Source organism: Lampris incognitus, chromosome 2 (assembly GCF_029633865.1).
Source record: "Lampris incognitus isolate fLamInc1 chromosome 2, fLamInc1.hap2, whole genome shotgun sequence".
In the NCBI taxonomy this organism is placed as follows: domain Eukaryota; kingdom Metazoa; phylum Chordata; class Actinopteri; order Lampriformes; family Lampridae; genus Lampris; species Lampris incognitus.
The window spans coordinates 52,475,624-52,492,697 of record NC_079212.1 but is presented as its reverse complement, the minus strand read 5'-3'; the positions used below and the strand labels follow the sequence as shown (position 1 = coordinate 52,492,697).

Below are 17,074 nucleotides of genomic sequence, written 5' to 3'. Positions count from 1 at the left end.
AGCCACTCTGTTGCCAATTTAAAAAAAAAATTTTTTTAGCTACACCCCACTCCTGGTACCAAAATTATGTAGCCCGTGGAATTAGATACCACACAGGACACAATTACTTCCGGGGTTCTTGTAGCTTTAATTTTATTGTTTGAACCTTGGAATGCAGATCGTTTTACTGAGTGCATACATTCCTGTGTCTTTCGAGCAAACAGCTCATAAATGTTCACAGATGTGGCAAGTTTAACAGAAAAGATTTTAAAAAGGGAAATAACAAATACAAAATACGGTGCAAAATACAGCAGTGGACTATGTACGTTAAACAGGGTTTAATAAAGACATGTGGAACTTCCTGAAGATCGCGCAACTTCTCACTCTGTCAGTTACCTTTAAACAGAATTAAAATGCATATAAAACCTTTACATCCCAAATACAATGGCATGGTGTGGCTTTATTCACGCCAACATTACCTTGTCATGCCTGCAATGGCGAACAGCGGTCGACGGCTCGCGCCCAAAATCACCGAACATCAACTCCAGTAGCGTCTAAATCAAACCATCTTGTCAAATTACCGACATACAATATTGTTTGTAATAATGTTACAGGTATATTTCACAAGATATTTACCCTTACTTACTACGGAGTCAGAGCACTGTCACACCGCAATCTTCAGGCGCTCCACACAAGAAAAAAAAGAAAGAATACCCAAGATGCACTTGGATAACTTGCACGGAGTTACAATAAAAGTCCGCCACTGCCACTTACTGGTCAAAACATGCAATGACAACCAAAACTATAAAAATACACTCACAATCTGCCTCACAATTTAAATACATCAAATGACATTTTACATGGCTTGACAGTGTAACAATTACATATATTAAAAGTTAAACTATACTAAATTTAAGTGGAAAATCATTTAACATATTTAACAGATTTACCACCCGGCTACATAGGTAAGTCAGAAATCATGTTTATTAACATGGCTGAGCCTCAGCAGGAGACCACACCTTTTAAAATACAAAGCAAGCATATAAAAATTCTAGGCACCTACATCGGTAAAGATGTAGTGGCAGCTCGTGATCTGTCATGGACGGAAATTATTAATAAAATAGAAAAATATCTAAATGATTGGAAACTGAGAGACCTAAAACTCAAAGGTAAAGTAGTGGTTCTAAACAACTTAATATTGTCAAAAATAAACTATGCATTAACAGTTATAGAACTACCCTTATGGGTATTAAATAGAATAAATGAAATCATTACCAATTTCTTGTGGAGGGCAAAAGTAAGTAAAATAGCACGAAAGACATTAATAAGTAAGTACAGAGAGGGAGGACTTCAATTAGTAGATATAGAAAGCAAAAAAAGGGCGTTCAGGATCAAAACTGTAAAAAAATAGCTGTGTGACTCCACAGCCCACGGCTGGAAAAGCCTGATGGCATACTTCATAAACAAGGTATTTCACATAGGCGATTTTGTGCTGCTGATGCAACTAAAGAGACCGATGATGGCGGGGCTTCCAGGTTTCTATAGAGAAGTCCTGTCCGCTCACGCGGAATTTCTAAAGCATATAGATTATGCATGTGACTCGGTAAACGTTATCAGAGAAATGCCAATTTTTCTAAATAAGAAAATTCAAAAGACAGGTAAGCTTCTGTGCAATAATAATATGTTAAGAGCAGGTTTGGTCCAGTTGAAGGACGTCATGTATGAACTGATGCCGGGTTTTCTTCCCCCCCAAGCCATATATAATAGTATAAAGGAGATAAACCATAAGGCCAAAATTACAGAGACAACAAGCTATTACAACGATTTAAAGGAAAGCCTCCCAAAAGAATGGCGGACAACCATAGAGCGGAGAGTAGTACAGAACAGAGAGGGGGAGCTCCCAGCCATGTTGGTGGAGCAAGGAGGAGAGTGGAGGAGTATACACAGGTTGACAAGCAAACAGATCTATGAAATGTTTCTGGCACAGGCGTCGCAACGTCCGACCTCTCTGCCGTTCTGGGGCAAAGTTATGCCCAATTTGAATGTGGGACAAATCTGGGGACAATGGAGGGTGAGAGGGAACTGCATTGAGGCAGAAGACAACGACTACAAAATCCGACACAACAAAGTGTTCACAAACGTTATTCTGCACTAGTTTGACAAGGGGGTCGGCAGGGAGTGTGACGTCTGTGGCCTGCTGCCTGAAACATTATTGCACATGTACGGGCACTGCTCGGAGCTGGCGAGCTTCTTTGAAACCCTGAGAAAGTGCTTAGTCAACAAACTGGGATTAATTTGGGACAACGGGGATTCGTGGGATGTATTTTTTGTGTTTGGAGTGTGGGAGAAGAGCAGGGTGAAGAACGCAGCGCTGTGCAAATTCCTCTTAAATCACGCCCGGTGGGCCGTCAAATCACGTCGGAACATTGCGCACTTTGAACGCAGAATCATCCCGGTTTGGAATATTTTCAAAAACATGGTCAAAAAACAAACACATTACAGATTGACGCACGGCGATGCGGACTTCACTCGGCTCTTCATCAGAGACAGCCATCTCCTCTCCCTCAACCGGAGGGGGGAGATTGTATGGAACTGGTGAGGGAGGGAGGGGAGGAAAAAGTCTGAAATGATGTGAACGGAAAATGATGATTATCGGAAGGGTAAATATAAACAGAGTTAAAGATGAGTTACGTTTTCTTTTAATTTTCTCTGTTATGTTTTATTTAAGTTAAGGGGAAAGTGGGATCATTCTGTTTACTGTGGAATGTGTGTCATTTAAAATCTCAAAGTGGTGTTTTAATTTGGGGAACAAGTATTGTAATGTTACCTTCTTCTAAAAACACAGTCGAAGGTTCGTTCAAAAGGGTTGATTTGTTTCATTTTCTGTTCTGGTTCCAAAGCACTGATTTAAGTTGATGATTTGGAAAGCATGGCTTTATTTTATGTATAAAGAGAGACGGATACTATCTTCGGTAAGCGACACAAAGTGTAAAACAAATGTAACAATGTGGAATTGATGGACAATACATGCAATCAAAAATGTATTTTTTTTCCAAAAATATATTTTCATAATAAAAGACAATAAAAAAAAGCCGAGCGGTTAGTGATGTCGCCTTGTGGGGCAGTACACCCGTATCGAATCCCGCACCGGGCAAGAAAAAAACCGGTTACATTAATACTACTCTTCGCTTCCTTTTCTTTATTTACTTTCGTTATGACCACCGAATGTAAAGGTGTAAGGTTCCTGAATCGTTTGTAATCTTGTCAATAAAAAGTGTATAAGCAGCCGCAGCCAATAGCTAAGCAGCGTATGCTGCCCCCACGTCACTGTCGTGAGGCAGAACAGAGGCCGACTGTTGCCGTGCCTAACCAGTCGGCATTTTACGACATATTCACATTTCACGGTAAACAAATACAACTTGCACACCAATGTTCTTCCTCCGGATATGTCCATAAACTATGGTTACATGTGCAAGCTTAGACTAGTGAAAACATTTTTCTTTCTCTGGACTTCAGTGCACATCCTCCCGTCGCAAAACCAACGACCGCTTGTGACCGACAACCGCCACCCGGCGGACTACAAATCGCTACCTAGCGGACTACAAACCGCTACCTAGCGGACTACAAACCGCCCCCCAGCGGACTACAAACCGCCACCCAGCGTACTACAAACCACTACCCAATGGACTACAAACCGCCACCCAGCGGACTACAAACCAGCAAACCGATTTCCGTGCGTCACATCCTGCACTGCCACGTTCACTACGACGTCGTCATCGTCGGCGTCTCTCGTGTCCGAGGATCCATTCCAAGAGATAGAAAAAAAAACTCTTGGAGCCATTCACTAAAGCCTTGATTAAAGTGGTGATCAGGTCGAGACGCTGGTCCACACTGCTTGGCCTGGGAGGATCTTATAGGCGCGGATCTACGGGGTGGCAAGGGGTGGCAGCTGCCACCTCTGGGACACAGTCTTGCCACCCCTTTGCCACCCCAGGAAAAAATCTCTAGATCCGCCACTGAGGATCTAGTTCCATGGCAACACAAGAGTGAAGACGATGGGATCCGCCACACGTTGCACCCAAGTGATGGTCGGATTGGGAGTCCGGACTGCCCACTTATTAGGCACTTCCGAGCCAGGGATGTGTGGGGTTTCTATAACCGCCAGTCTGCGGTCCCATTAGGCTTTAGCCAGCTGAGTGCTGCCCAGGTTACGGCAACTCCACAGGTGAAGTCCGGTCAATACCGCGAGGAGGGGCCCATCCGGGGTTTGTCACGCATGCAGGACTCGGTAGCCTGAACCTTTCAGCCTACATCACGTGAGGCTTCAGCAGCCCGTTTTTGTTCACCACGACAAAATACGAATGTCGCCTCATTCGCGGATGTGTGGTAGCCTAACGCTGTAACGCAGGCGCGTGTACACATGGTTGAATAGTATAATGACTCAAGTGATTTGTGAAGACCATAGAAAATCATATACCCAGGCATAAATCTTAATGTTTTAGCTAAATAATTCCCCTACTGGAAATGGCAACTTGAATTCGAACTAGACGTTACCAACTGTTGCTGGGGAGAGGGACGGCTGGAGTGCCCTACTTAGTGTAACCCACTCAAAAATAACCTACAAGCAGGGTTAGGTTATTTACAGACTAATTTCCCGTTTCTGGGTATATTTGAAGTATATGTTTCACCTGCATATTATTTTAGTCCAGCAGAGGGCAGTAGTGGTGCTGCAGATAGTAAAACCTACTGCAGCGTTTCTCGGGGAGAGGAAGAGCGAAGTGGGGAAAACAGCAGGGAGTAGTGAGGTGAAGTTGAAACGCGAGCTCAAAGACAAACCGGAATTAAAGAAATAGTTGCAGGGTTTTCTCCACAGAACCCTCCTCTAAGCAGGTAACAAACAGAACGGGGGTGACATTCGGGCGGGCATTTTCCAGAATTGTATTCTTTTCTCCGGTGAGTGTCTCACTAAGTGTTCGCCATGGGCGTTGCTAGCGAACAGCATAATGGATTTGTTTCACAAGTAGATGAGATGTTCCAACGTAGCAAAAAGCCAGTGGGAGTTCATCTCAAGTTAAACTAACGGAAGTGTTATTAGAAGCTGTTCACATGTGCAGCGGTTGAGAGAATCGGATGTATACCATGTAGAGGAGCTCAAGCAGGAGTCGTGACAACTTTATCTTTCGGCTACACAACGTGCACCATTTATTCCTTCCACCATTACAACAACAAAAAACCCGCGCAGCGGAAGTGTGTCACTGTAAACCCGAACCGAGGGAACAGCAGCTGTAAACTAACTTTCCTACCAGCTCAATAAGGGGAATTATGTAGCCCCATAACCACTACAACCAATTGTAAGCTGCTGTATGTTCATGGATATGGATTTTTGAGTGATATTAGTGTCAGATCTGGTCATGTTTAGTTGATAAGTCATTGAGTGTTGCCCTGCTATGCAGGTTGGGTTTTCTCTTGAAATGATTGGGACAGTCCATTGGACAAACCGCCAACGGACCCGCGGCAGACGAGCAGAGGGCGTGCAGAGGAACGTCTCGCCAGCAACCGGAAGTGTTCTACTCCACATGTCTTCATTTCATCGGGCAGATAAGCGCTGAGCTCTCACCACACTTAATACAAAAACATACTACCCGGGGAGATGAACATTGTGTAACGTGCAGAGAAGGGTCCAGCTGCGGCCTGGGGCCACCTCCAGTCGCGCCCACCTCCAGTCGCGTCCACCTCCAGTCGCGCCTACCTCCAGTCACGCCCACCTCCAGTCGCGCCCACCTACTCGTCACGCGTCACTCACAAAGCTGCATAATTTGTAACACGGCGAATGAGACAGCGTAGCGTTGTCATGTCATTATAGTAAGTGCTGCACTATTATGTGGTGTTAAATTAACTGTCTGCTTGAAGCACGTTTCATTAAATATATCATGGCGTGTGAGTCTGGTTGTGATGTGTTTGGGAGCACAACATGCCACATCAGATGCAGGTAGATACTCGTTAAATCACAAACACTACCGACTACCAACAAACAACAGTTTTGGATGCCTCAGTGTCTATTGTGTCATGAAGGTGTCTTTTTAAGTAGTATGTGACGCATCATGGAGATGTAATAGCCAAGCCTGGTAAAGCGTCACGGGTCTGACATGTCTCATTTAACTCTGCATTGACTAGTATTGATTAAAAGGCTTGTTCCAAAAAACATAGCTCATCTCTGCATTATCTTTGCATTGTTTCAGAAGTTCAGAGTTCATACTTTGGCCCAGAGTATAGTAATTGCAAAATAACCATGTGACATTTTGGGATGTGGAGCAGTTGTACCCTATTAAACGATGACAACAGATCAATGCATTTATTTGCTGTGGTTCATGTTCATTAACTATTTTTGACATCATTCATTACAACAGTACTGGTTCAGGAGGGGATTAAAGAATGTATATGGAGCTACACTGACTGTGTGGTATTCCTCCTTTTTTTGAATCCTGCTGCCAATACCAGCACCTGTAAGAAAGTGTGGTGTGCGTTTATCTACTCCTTCACTGATGTGCTGCCTTTATGAGGCCATAAAATGTTTGTGTGAGCTCTTACTCACAAATGATTTTTGATTCTGGTTCAGACCTTGCTGGGATGCTGGGATGTAGACCTCACTCTATGAGAGCGGTGTGTGGTCATTGCATATTGATCATTCAAATACGTCCTTGGACGTAAAACAGGAAACAAGGGGAGAGAGACGCGTCTTTATTCTTTAATCCATTCCAGCACATCATTTGCAGAATTCCCTGCAGAACCCAATATGGGAATTCTCGGAGTAGATCCCCCGCAGATTTCCCCTTCTGCCATCTCCAACATAGCCTGTGGGGGAAATACTCTGGATTTGGTATACAGCATTTGTATTTTTTTAAAACGCTACAAGCTACAAGCGTTTACTATTTGTACAATATCAACTTATGTATACTGTAGTACCTCTCTCACACACACGGCAAGACTAACATGGACGCATCTAGTGATTACTTACCTGCTGCTTCTGCTGCGCCATTGCTCAATCTTTCCACGTTCGTCTTAGCTGAACTGCCCCTTACCTTTCTTGGCTCGAGTGCAGGGGGAGGGGGCGTGACTGGAGGTGGACGCGACTGGAGGTGGGCGTGACTGGAGGTGGACGCGACTGGAGGTGGGCGTGACTGGATGTGGGCGTGACTGAAGGTGGGCGCGACTGGAGGTGGGCGTGACTGGATGTAGGCGTGACTGAAGGTGGGCGTGACTGGAGGTGGACGCGGCTGGAGGTGGCTCCAGGCCGCAGCTGGACCCTATTGAACGTGCACGGGTAAGTAGACACGTTGGTCCTTAGCTAACGGATCTGACCCTTTAGTCGAGCGGTTAGCGATGTCTCCTGCGGTGCGGGCGATACGGGTTCGCGTCCCGGGCGCGGCAGTTCCTGTGGTTGTTTCTCTAATTCGCTACATTGGTGTCAGAAGTGGGACGGTGAGACTGTGAGGTTTTCGAAAGCGCGTGCGCCCAGAGGCGCGAGGGAGCTGATCCCGAAGGAGGGGGGGTAGTGGAACGTGCATGGATAAGTAGACACGTTGGTCCTTGACTAATGGGTCGGACCCTTCAGTCGACCGGTTAACGCTGTCGCTCGCGGTGTGGGAGCCACGGGTTCGCGTCCCGCCTGTGGCGACCTCCCCCAGACTGCCCCCCCCCGAATTCGCTATAGTGGTTTACTTTTATTTTTGGGGGGGCTATTTCGTCAGATATCTGAAAGGCTTTTTTTTTCATGTTCTATTTTGTGTTTAATGTTACAGTAAAATAAATGCAGGCCGTTGAGTAACATGTAATAGGTGTTTTGGTTTCCTCTTTGAAAAGTACCTTAAACACGCACTTGTAGTTTATTGTATACCCTTCAGGCTCCCACCTTACATTAGTTTGCTGCCACCGCGACCCGACCTCGCAAAAGCGGCTGAAGATGAGACGAGATGATACCAACGGTACCACAACTGTACCGTTCGTGCAGATGATTTTACTTCTATTAACTCTTTATCGTCTACCCTGCTTGTTTTGATTTTATGCTGTCTGAAACAGTGCTGCTTTTTGGTTCTTTACTGTGTTCTGTAAGGTGGCCTTGAGTGCTCTGAAAGGTGCCCACAAATAAAACGTATTATTACCACTACTACTACTTTCGGCTGCTCCCGTTAGGGAGCGCCACAGCGGCTCATTCGTCCTGTCCGCTGCATCTTCCTGTCACACCAGCCACCTGCATGTCCTCCCTCACCACATCCAAAACCTCCTCTTTGGTCTTCCTCTTCCCCAACAGCTCCATATTCAGCATCCTTCTCCCAACATACCCAGCATCTCTCCTCCACACGTCCAAACCATCTCAATCTTGTCTCTCTTGCTTTGTCTCCAGACCGTCCAACCTGAGCTGTCCCTCTAATATACTCGTTCCCAATCCTGTCCATCACTCCCAGTGAAAATCTTATCTTCAACTCTGCCACCTCCAGCTCCACCTCCTGTCTTTTTATCAGTGCCACTGTCTCCAAACCATACAACATAGCTGGTCTCACAAACGCCTTCCCTTTAACTCTTGGTACCCTTCTCATAAATCCCTCCCAACACTATTCTCCACCCACTCCACCTTGCCTGCACTCTCTTCTTCACCTCTCTTTTGCACTCCCCGTTACTTTGGACAGTTGACCCCAAGTATTTAAACTCATATGCCTTCATCACCTCCACTCCTTGCATCCTCACCATTCCACTGTCCTCCCTCTCATTCACGCATATGTATTCCATCTTGCTCCTACTGACTTTCATTCCTCTTCTCTCCAGTGCATGCCTCCACCTCTCCAGGCTCTCCTCACCCTGCACCCTACTCTCGCTACAGATCACAATGTCATCCACACACATTACCAACTAGAATAATGTAATGCTGAAAATCAAAACCAGAATTGAAGACGATCGAGACAACCACTTTTGTTATCAAATCCACTTTTATTTGCTTGCTTTGTGTGGTCACTGAGCAGGCAGGGGCTCTAGTTGGCATGCAGGGCCCTCCAGCGGTTCAGAGGGCCTCTGCTGGGGATGTACTTCACCCCACAGCCATCAGGAATCAGACGCTTCTCGGCCATCATCTCATCAAAGTCACAGGCGTTGAACTTGGTGAAGCCATACTTCTTGGAGATGTGGATCTAACACAAGGACAACAGAGTTAGCTTGGCAAACAAGACTAAAGCATATCTAGAGGGTCTACCCTTGGTAAGCCCTGTGTCGTTGTCTCAGTGGTCCCTTAAAGCACTCAGCACCTCCCAGCTGAGGACATACACAACCAAAGAGTCGCTGTCTGCAGCCTTTGCACACCAGAACTGCACTGCAGCAAAACTGGTCGGCTTAATAAGCTGCAGGGATAGCCATAGGGCTGCTGACAAATATGACCTAAGTCTATCTAAAGGTTGTCATCTGTTGGTGTTATTACCACAGATTTTCATGTACAGCAGACTGAACAAAAAGTATAAGACTGCACAGGTTTGAGTGCTCATGCGGGTTTGAGTTAAAAAGAAAAGATGTGAGGGGAGGGTCTACCTTCTGACGTCCAGGGAATTTGAACTTGGCTCTGCGGAGAGCCTCAACCACATGCTCCTTATTCTGTGCCTTGGTACGCACGGACATGATCACCTGACCAATGTGCACGCGGGCCACGGTGCCCTGAGGCTTGCCGAAAGCGCCACGCATTCCAGTCTGGAGCCTGTGAAGGGGTGGGGTCGGGTGCGGATGGGAAAAAAAAATGCGCATGATCCTTGATCAGAATTTGGCCATAAATTATCTGGACAGATGTGAATGCCTTGGATTAGAACTGCTACCAATTCAAACTAACAGCACAGCGAACCACAAATATCGTTGACTCCAATCAATGAGTAGCCTTGGATATTTTAACCAGAATACTTGCTTGTTGTAATGATAGCGTAAACACTGACACTTTCAGTGTATGCTGCAACACATAGCGGTTTCTAAACTATTCACAACCTCTTCATCACAGCTATAAATCTGATTGTAGACCCAATAGCCATTTATTTCCAAGCTGACATTCATAACTTCATGGTAAGCAGCTACCACCTTTGCAGATGAGAATTGGACATCAAACTACGAGGTACGCATGTCAGTTTGATAGTCCTTGGCATCTGTTGTTACAACATTACACATACAAGTCAGATTCTCACCTATCAGCCCCAGCGCAGGATAACATTTTGTTGATACGGATGACGTGGAAGGGATGCAGACGTACACGGATATGGAAGCCATCCTTACCGCAGGTCTTCACCATGTACTTGTTAGCACAGATACGAGCAGCCTCCAAAGCTAGAAGGGGAAGTAGGAATGAGAAGAGACTCAGGGGTAAATCCTACAGCATCCTCGCTATCAACTTCACTCCCTAAATTAAGACAACTCCAAAAAATATACAGTCAGGGGATTAGGCTTTCAGTTTGTTAGAGCTGTGTGATATGGCAAAAAAAAAAAACCTCAATTTTAAACCTTTACATACAATATATATCAAGATATTATGCATTCTCACATTCTGGCTTTACAGAATGATATCCATTTTGAAGGGATAACATTCATTAGCAGCCACAATACTAAGCAGTCTTCTGCGGGCGGGTCTGTGAAATGGCGCTGAAATTGTCTGCCGATAACATTAATGGCAGAGGGTCATCACTACCTGGCCATGCAAGAAATGACTAAATAGCCATGCAAGAAATGACGACAGTCCCTCCAAAACCCTCATCTTAACGTCACTTTGCTGTCCATGACATCGCATACTTTTAGATCTCCAACAAAATCACTGCAAATGACTAACCAGTATATCACACAGCCCTATTTAACACTACCACGACCGGGATTTCACTCCTACCTAAAACCACCATGGGCGGTCGGTCTAATTGGCGGCCAGTTTTTAAACTCTATATTCTGTCAAGATAAATACCCAATAGAGATATTAATGCACTACATGACTGACACCAAAATTAACATTTTAACAACTTTAATACTACTTTGTAAATTGAAAATCCTAAACCGTCACTTTTTTTTTTTAATTTATTTCTTATTTTTCCCTTTTTTCTCCCAATTTAGTGGCCAATCGATCCCTATTTTAATTCAAACACCCACCCTCGTACTGCAGGCATTCGCCAACTGCATCTCTCCGGCCGGCAGTCTCGAAGGAGACCGCCTCCCCACTTTCGTGACAAGGCGACTCCAGGCCGAACCACTGTTTCTTCCGACACACACAGAGACGCATTCACGTGACGAACACAAGCCGACTCCGCCCCCCTCCCGACTAAACCGTCACTTGACCGTCTTTGGTCGTTCTAGTGAGACAAATGCAATATTTAACAGGGGAACTCTTGAACACAGTCCAACATCTCTGCAACCCTTCAAAATTACATCATAGCCAGTTTAATACTAGGACGTCATGTCGACTGCAGGAGAGTCACCAAAAGGTACCCACATCACAACGAAAGACCAAACGAATGTTTTCATGAGGCTGACCACTTTTCTTGTTCAATTACCAAGCTTTTGGTCAAAACTTGAATCGCCATGGGGGGGGGGGGGGGGGTGTCACTGTTCCCCATTACCTCACCTTCAGACGACAGCTGCTCGTACTCGTCAGAGACCATGTGACCGCACAGAGGGAACTCATCAACCTTGGCCTTCTTCCTGCCCAGGTCAAAAATCCTGATCTTGGGATCTGTGGACAAAAACAGCAGGGTTACAGATATTGGGTGGGGGATATGGAACACGTATCCATCATGTAAGGGACATTACATGATCTAGATAGTCTTGATCGATCATGAGACCGAGACCGACAAAACAAGAAAAGCTCACATACATAGAAGTGACTCTTAAAAAAAAGAAAAGAAAAAAAAAAAGCCCAGAATAACTGAATCATATCTAACAGCAGACGGCTTGAGTATCTCAATTAAAAAGTTGAGGTATTAAACACAAACGGGTTTTTTTGAGCTGTAAATTGAATGATAGGACTCTACAGTGATGCAACACGTCAATGCGGGGAGACACCCTGGACAGGCCACCAGACCATCACACACACACACACACACACACCTACCGACAATTTAGTATGGCTGATTCACCTGACCTACATGTCTTTGGACCGTGGGAGGAAACCCATGCAGACACGGGGAGAACATGCAAACTCCAGAGAGGACGAGCCGGGACGACCCCCAAGGTTGGACTACCCCGGGGCTCGAACCCAGGACCTTCTTGCTGTGAGGCGACTGTGCTGCCCAGAAAGGTAACTTCAAGGTAACATCAGCAGTTCATGGGTTTAAAATGGCTCAACACGCATCTGTTAAATCAGCCCTGAACTTGTGAGGCCAATGCTGATGCAGTCGACCAGTGGGGACTCATCTACATAATGAAATTTTAAAAAGTCAACGCCCGGTAATCAGCGGTGGGCGACTCACCTCCCCAGCGCCCGCCCTCGAGTCGGTGAAGCCACACTCGTTTTCAAATATATGCTGATCGAGACTCATCATTTACAGGAGCTTAATCACTAACCTTGCACCCTTATTACATTTTCTACCAACCTTTAGAATTACTCTCAATTTACAAGGTTACATATTTCCTCATCTTCAATTTTGGTGCAAATGGTTCGGATTTGTGCTTTTGACAGCTGTAGAGGCACCACAGGGCCCCCTTATCTGTGGTGCGTCCGTGTCGCGGTAGTCGAGGTGTCTTCACGGAACAGTGTATGACATCTTGCCAGAAGGCGGGCTGGTGGAGAGGACTGGGTATGGCGGCGAGCCAGTGACTCGTGGATCTCCCCGGCTACTCTTGCCCATGCTTCACACCCCCCTCCCTCATCCCCATGCCCACTTTTTCAAAATTATGCAGTGGGTGGAGTTGGGCTCAGACCTGGGGGGGATTAGTTACACTTTAAATATTCTACGACACCGCTGCAGAAGACACAGCAAAACAGCTCCCTTCATCTTTCCATCTTAACTGACAGGCAGCTTGGCGTTACACTGATGTTAAAGCTCTTAGCATAATGAGATGTTAAGCATGTACGCAGTTGGTGTCAAACAGGAGAGGACAGATAAAGAACCCATTCAGTCACTTTGAAACTACACCAGTTCTGGGAGCAGTTGTCTCAGTGGTCCCTTGAAGCACTCAGCACCTCTCAGCTGAGGACATACACAACCAAAGAGTCACTGTCTGCAGCCTTTGCACACCAGAACTGCACTGCAGCAAAACTGGTCGGCTTAATAAGCTGCAAGAAAAACTTGAGTCTTAAAATAAATATTGTCAAAGTACCGTAGTCACAAATACTTTAACCTACCACGCTTAAGCTGCTAAGGTAGCCTAAATATCTTCATAATGGCAGCATCAAAGACAGTTGAATCAGTTTATAACGTATTACAGTTTTTTATTTACGTTTATTGAGAGGACGTCTTACCTGGATCATTGAGCATGCGTAAAGACAATGGCAGCACTATTAAACTGAACTGATGAGGTAAGTAACGTTACTGTGTTGTCAACAACAAATAGCTAATATTTCAACTGGACATAATTTTGCAGTTGTATTGATGTTAACTGAGGTCATATTTGTTAAGTTTATGTCTTGTCTAACGCGTCGTCGAGCTCCAACGTGGCGGTACAACTTACCGTTAGCTAAGGTAACTTAGGCCCTGTTCTCATAAGGCATTAACATGCATCTTGCATGATCCAATCACAACTCTTAACTACCAAGTTAGCTTGCTAGCAAGTTAATATTACCATGGGCAACAGTTCAGAGCTAATTTAGGTAAATGGCTAAAATGGCTGCAAAGGACTGAAAAGGCAAGTCTGAAGGTGGATTGTCGTAAGCTAGCAGTCCTTATCTGTACTTTTGCTTTGTTTATAGATTAACGTTGTTGTAAAAAGTGTTACGATATATATTTTTTAAATATTTATGACTGAAATTAGAATGTGTAAATACTTAAAACAACTTTAGCTCAGTAGCTAGCATGGCCAAAATTAGCATTATAAAAACAATTTATAGCTATCCTTAGCGAACATAAAATGGTACCTAGGCGTGAATGTGTGTGTCGGCCCTGTAATGGCCTGGTAGCCTGTCTAGGGTGTCTCCCCGCCTGCAGCACAATGACTGCTGGGATAGGCTCCAGCATCCCCACGACCCTGAGAGCAGGATAAAGCGGTTTGGATAATGGATGGATGATGAGATAATTGTCAAAGTGTTGAATGTCACGGCCAATTTGAAATATGACAGAAGAGCCATTAGTTTACCCACATATGCAAGTAGGGCTACTCCAACCATTAAGCTCCACCATCTTATCTTTATGCATGCTCAATAGCATCTTGATTAAGAAAGGGGAACAAGTTTCATTTCCCCACAGATCCAGAAAACCCTTTACTTGGTGCCATTGAGAGCATCCTGGCAGGATGCATCACCACCTGGTACAGGCGCTGTACCTGTAAACCAAAAGGCCCTACAGAGAGTGGTACGGTCGGCTGAGTGTACCACCAGGACCACACTCACCTCGCTATAGGACTTATACACAGGCGGTGCAGGACCAGGACTACAGGGATTATTATGGATCCCAATCCTCCCAATTGCAGATGGTTTCAGCTGCTGCGGTTGGACAGACACCTTAGCAGCCATAAGACCAGCACAGGGAGACTCAGGAGTTTCTTTCCCCAGACCATAAGGGCACTCAATCACCAAATAACAAAGGCCAGCACAGGGAGACTCAGGAGTTTCTTTCCCCAGACCATAAGGGCACTCAACCACCAAATAACAACATAAACAACTTACACTGTGTATACTATATCTACATACCAGGAACTGCAAACACTGCCACTGTCACTTTCCTCCAAACTCTTGCTATATATATATATATATATTATATATATTTTTTTACTGGTTTTGTGTCTACTTCTTGTTGCATAATTTTGGAACTTACCAAAAAAGGCATTTCACTGCTATTTGTACTTGCATGTAAAGTATCTAACAAACAAACCTTTTGAATCCTTTGAAAATGTATAAGATCTAACAAATAGGGGTCTGAGACAAGTGTGTCCCATTTCTGAGATTTTCTGGTGTGGGGAAGGAGTTGTAAGAAACCCTCTTAAGTTAGCAGTTTCTTGCTACAAAATAACTAAAGATATCCTCTGTAGGTCTAACACAGTCCCTTGGTTTGACTGTAAATACAAGTGCAAATACATTTTGGGCTAGTCAGGTAAACTGGGCACAACTTCACAAAAAAGCCGTAACATTATGAAGCAATGTGCCTATGATACTGCCTTATCCACTAGATACATATGAACTAAGTGAAACAGCTAGTGTTCATGAACACCCAGGAACCTTGGGCTCAGGGGTATGCAGATTCTTATTCTTAACAGTCTTGAGAACATGTGGTTTCACTAACAGCTTCTACTGGAGAGCCAGGACCTCACTTAAACCCGGTTTAGTGTATGGCTGGAATAAGACCTTGCATGCGAATAGTCCTCAATGAGTGCGGTTGGGACAGGCAACTTACCAGGGACGCCCCTACAGAAACGGGACTTGGGGTAGGGCTTGTTCTTGCAGTATCTGTAGCTAAGGGAACAAAATGAGAGAGTGTCAAACGCTAGAACTCGCCACGTCACGTGAGGCAGTCTTTTGGATTAGCTGCAATGACAAAACCGGACAGACGTTACGTCAGTTGGTGTGTATGGGGCATTAACAACACCACGGTACTACATATCTATATATACACATTTGGGTGTAGGTGGTTCAGAAGGTGAACCATGGCGGAGTAAGAGGAAGCATCTCGGCTTAAACTCCCCTCAAGTTACCGCCTCGTTTCTGGTGACGCCACAGCTCGCCAATTAAAACAGGAGGACCGTTAACTCCATTACTCTACATTGGCGTTTACGCTCAACGTCTATGTGCCACAACGACAGAAAGGAAAGAGCGTCGATGTCACCAGGTGCCCGGGCCATCACGGCACGGGGACGACAGAGGTACGCCGCCGCCGCCGCACATGGCGCAGCCATTTTCCTCTGGCCCGGCTAAGAGCCCGCGACGCGGCCGAGCTGAGATGACGTGTTGAACCACTTACCAGCGGGCCGGTCGGCGCCCCATGGTTGCGATCTGTTCACGGGAAAGAGAAAGCCAAAGGCTGTTATTGATTCAAACCTAAATCAAAACGTGGGAAAGGGGCTCGATTAGAAACTTTTTGAGAGACACGCACAGCGCGCTACCGCCCCGCAACTCACCTAATGGAGGAAAGGAAGACGGACCGGCTTCCGCCGCGTCATATCATGCCCCAAGGGCTGCTGGGAAATCACCCTGAGCCGTTTTATTTAATTTCACACTTCGCCGTTGATTTCTCGCGTGTATTACTGCATTACAACAGAGGGAATATAAAATTAACCCGATTTCATTTCCGTCTAAGCGGACGCTAAAGCGACTTAAGGTAATTCTAGTGAATTCTGGGAAACGTAGTTGGATAGGGAGCAGTTCGGCGAGAGGGTAGGTGAAAACCTAAGATACGCCCTCTAGCGGTGGAGTTCCTACGGGACGAGGAATTCAGTTCGCAGCCAGCGACCAAGTTTCCGGAAGCAAAAAAAAAGATGACCGACCATACCGGCATAAATACCGGAAGCGCGGACTTCACGAGACACGCCGGCGGGGAACATCACCGTGAGCACGATGCGTGTAACCGCGCACACACAGTGAGGAATCAATAAAGGCTAAGTCAAGTCATATGTAGCGGTTATGACGCGTCGCTGCCTTACCATCGCCAGGTGGTTTATGTCTTTTTCATAATCCTACCGAGTGATAAGTCAAGCTTTTTATTTACTGACAAGAATACAAACGATACAGGAACACTGTATATACATACACTGCTCAAAAAATAAAGGGAACACATAAGCAATGCCATGTAGCTCCAAGTCAATCACACTTTTGAGATATCAACCTGTCCAGTTAGGAAGCAACACTGATTTGTGAATCAATTTCACCTGTTGGTAAATTGTCTAATTTCCACCAGGTGGAAATTAGACAATTTGCAAGACAACCCCTATAAAAGGAATGGATTTGCAGGTGGTG

General features: G+C 45.3%; 1 protein-coding gene and 2 non-coding genes across 3 annotated transcripts; all 3 read right to left on the bottom strand.

The window, feature by feature from the left end:
* Positions 1-8,941: 8,941 nt before the first annotated feature.
* Positions 8,942-16,240, bottom strand: rpl10 (ribosomal protein L10). The gene is made up of 6 exons (XM_056272961.1): positions 16,083-16,240; positions 15,519-15,577; positions 11,600-11,707; positions 10,185-10,323; positions 9,550-9,712; positions 8,942-9,158 (listed from the first exon to the last, which is right to left on the bottom strand). The coding sequence occupies exons 1-6, from the start codon at positions 16,103-16,105 to the stop codon at positions 9,003-9,005; spliced, it is 648 nt and encodes a 215-aa protein (XP_056128936.1). The 5' UTR covers positions 16,106-16,240; the 3' UTR covers positions 8,942-9,002.
* LOC130108627 (small nucleolar RNA SNORA70) lies at positions 9,239-9,371 on the bottom strand. The gene has a single exon (XR_008809937.1). It is a non-coding gene; the product is annotated as a small nucleolar RNA SNORA70 (small nucleolar RNA).
* LOC130108628 (small nucleolar RNA SNORA70) lies at positions 13,123-13,255 on the bottom strand. The gene has a single exon (XR_008809938.1). It is a non-coding gene; the product is annotated as a small nucleolar RNA SNORA70 (small nucleolar RNA).
* Positions 16,241-17,074: the final 834 nt, after the last annotated feature.

What these genes read in the sequence shown, in the direction of transcription:
- rpl10 (XM_056272961.1), bottom strand. Translation starts at nt 16,105, where the DNA reads ATGGGGCGCCGACCGGCCCGCTG. An exon ending in GGGCGCCGACCGGCCCGCTG is followed by an intron (nt 15,578 to 16,082) that starts GTAAGTGGTTCA and finishes TTGTTCCCTTAG; the next exon opens with CTACAGATACTGCAAGAACA. An exon ending in CGAGCAGCTGTCGTCTGAAG is followed by an intron (nt 10,324 to 11,599) that starts GTGAGGTAATGG and finishes TTCCCCTTCTAG; the next exon opens with CTTTGGAGGCTGCTCGTATC.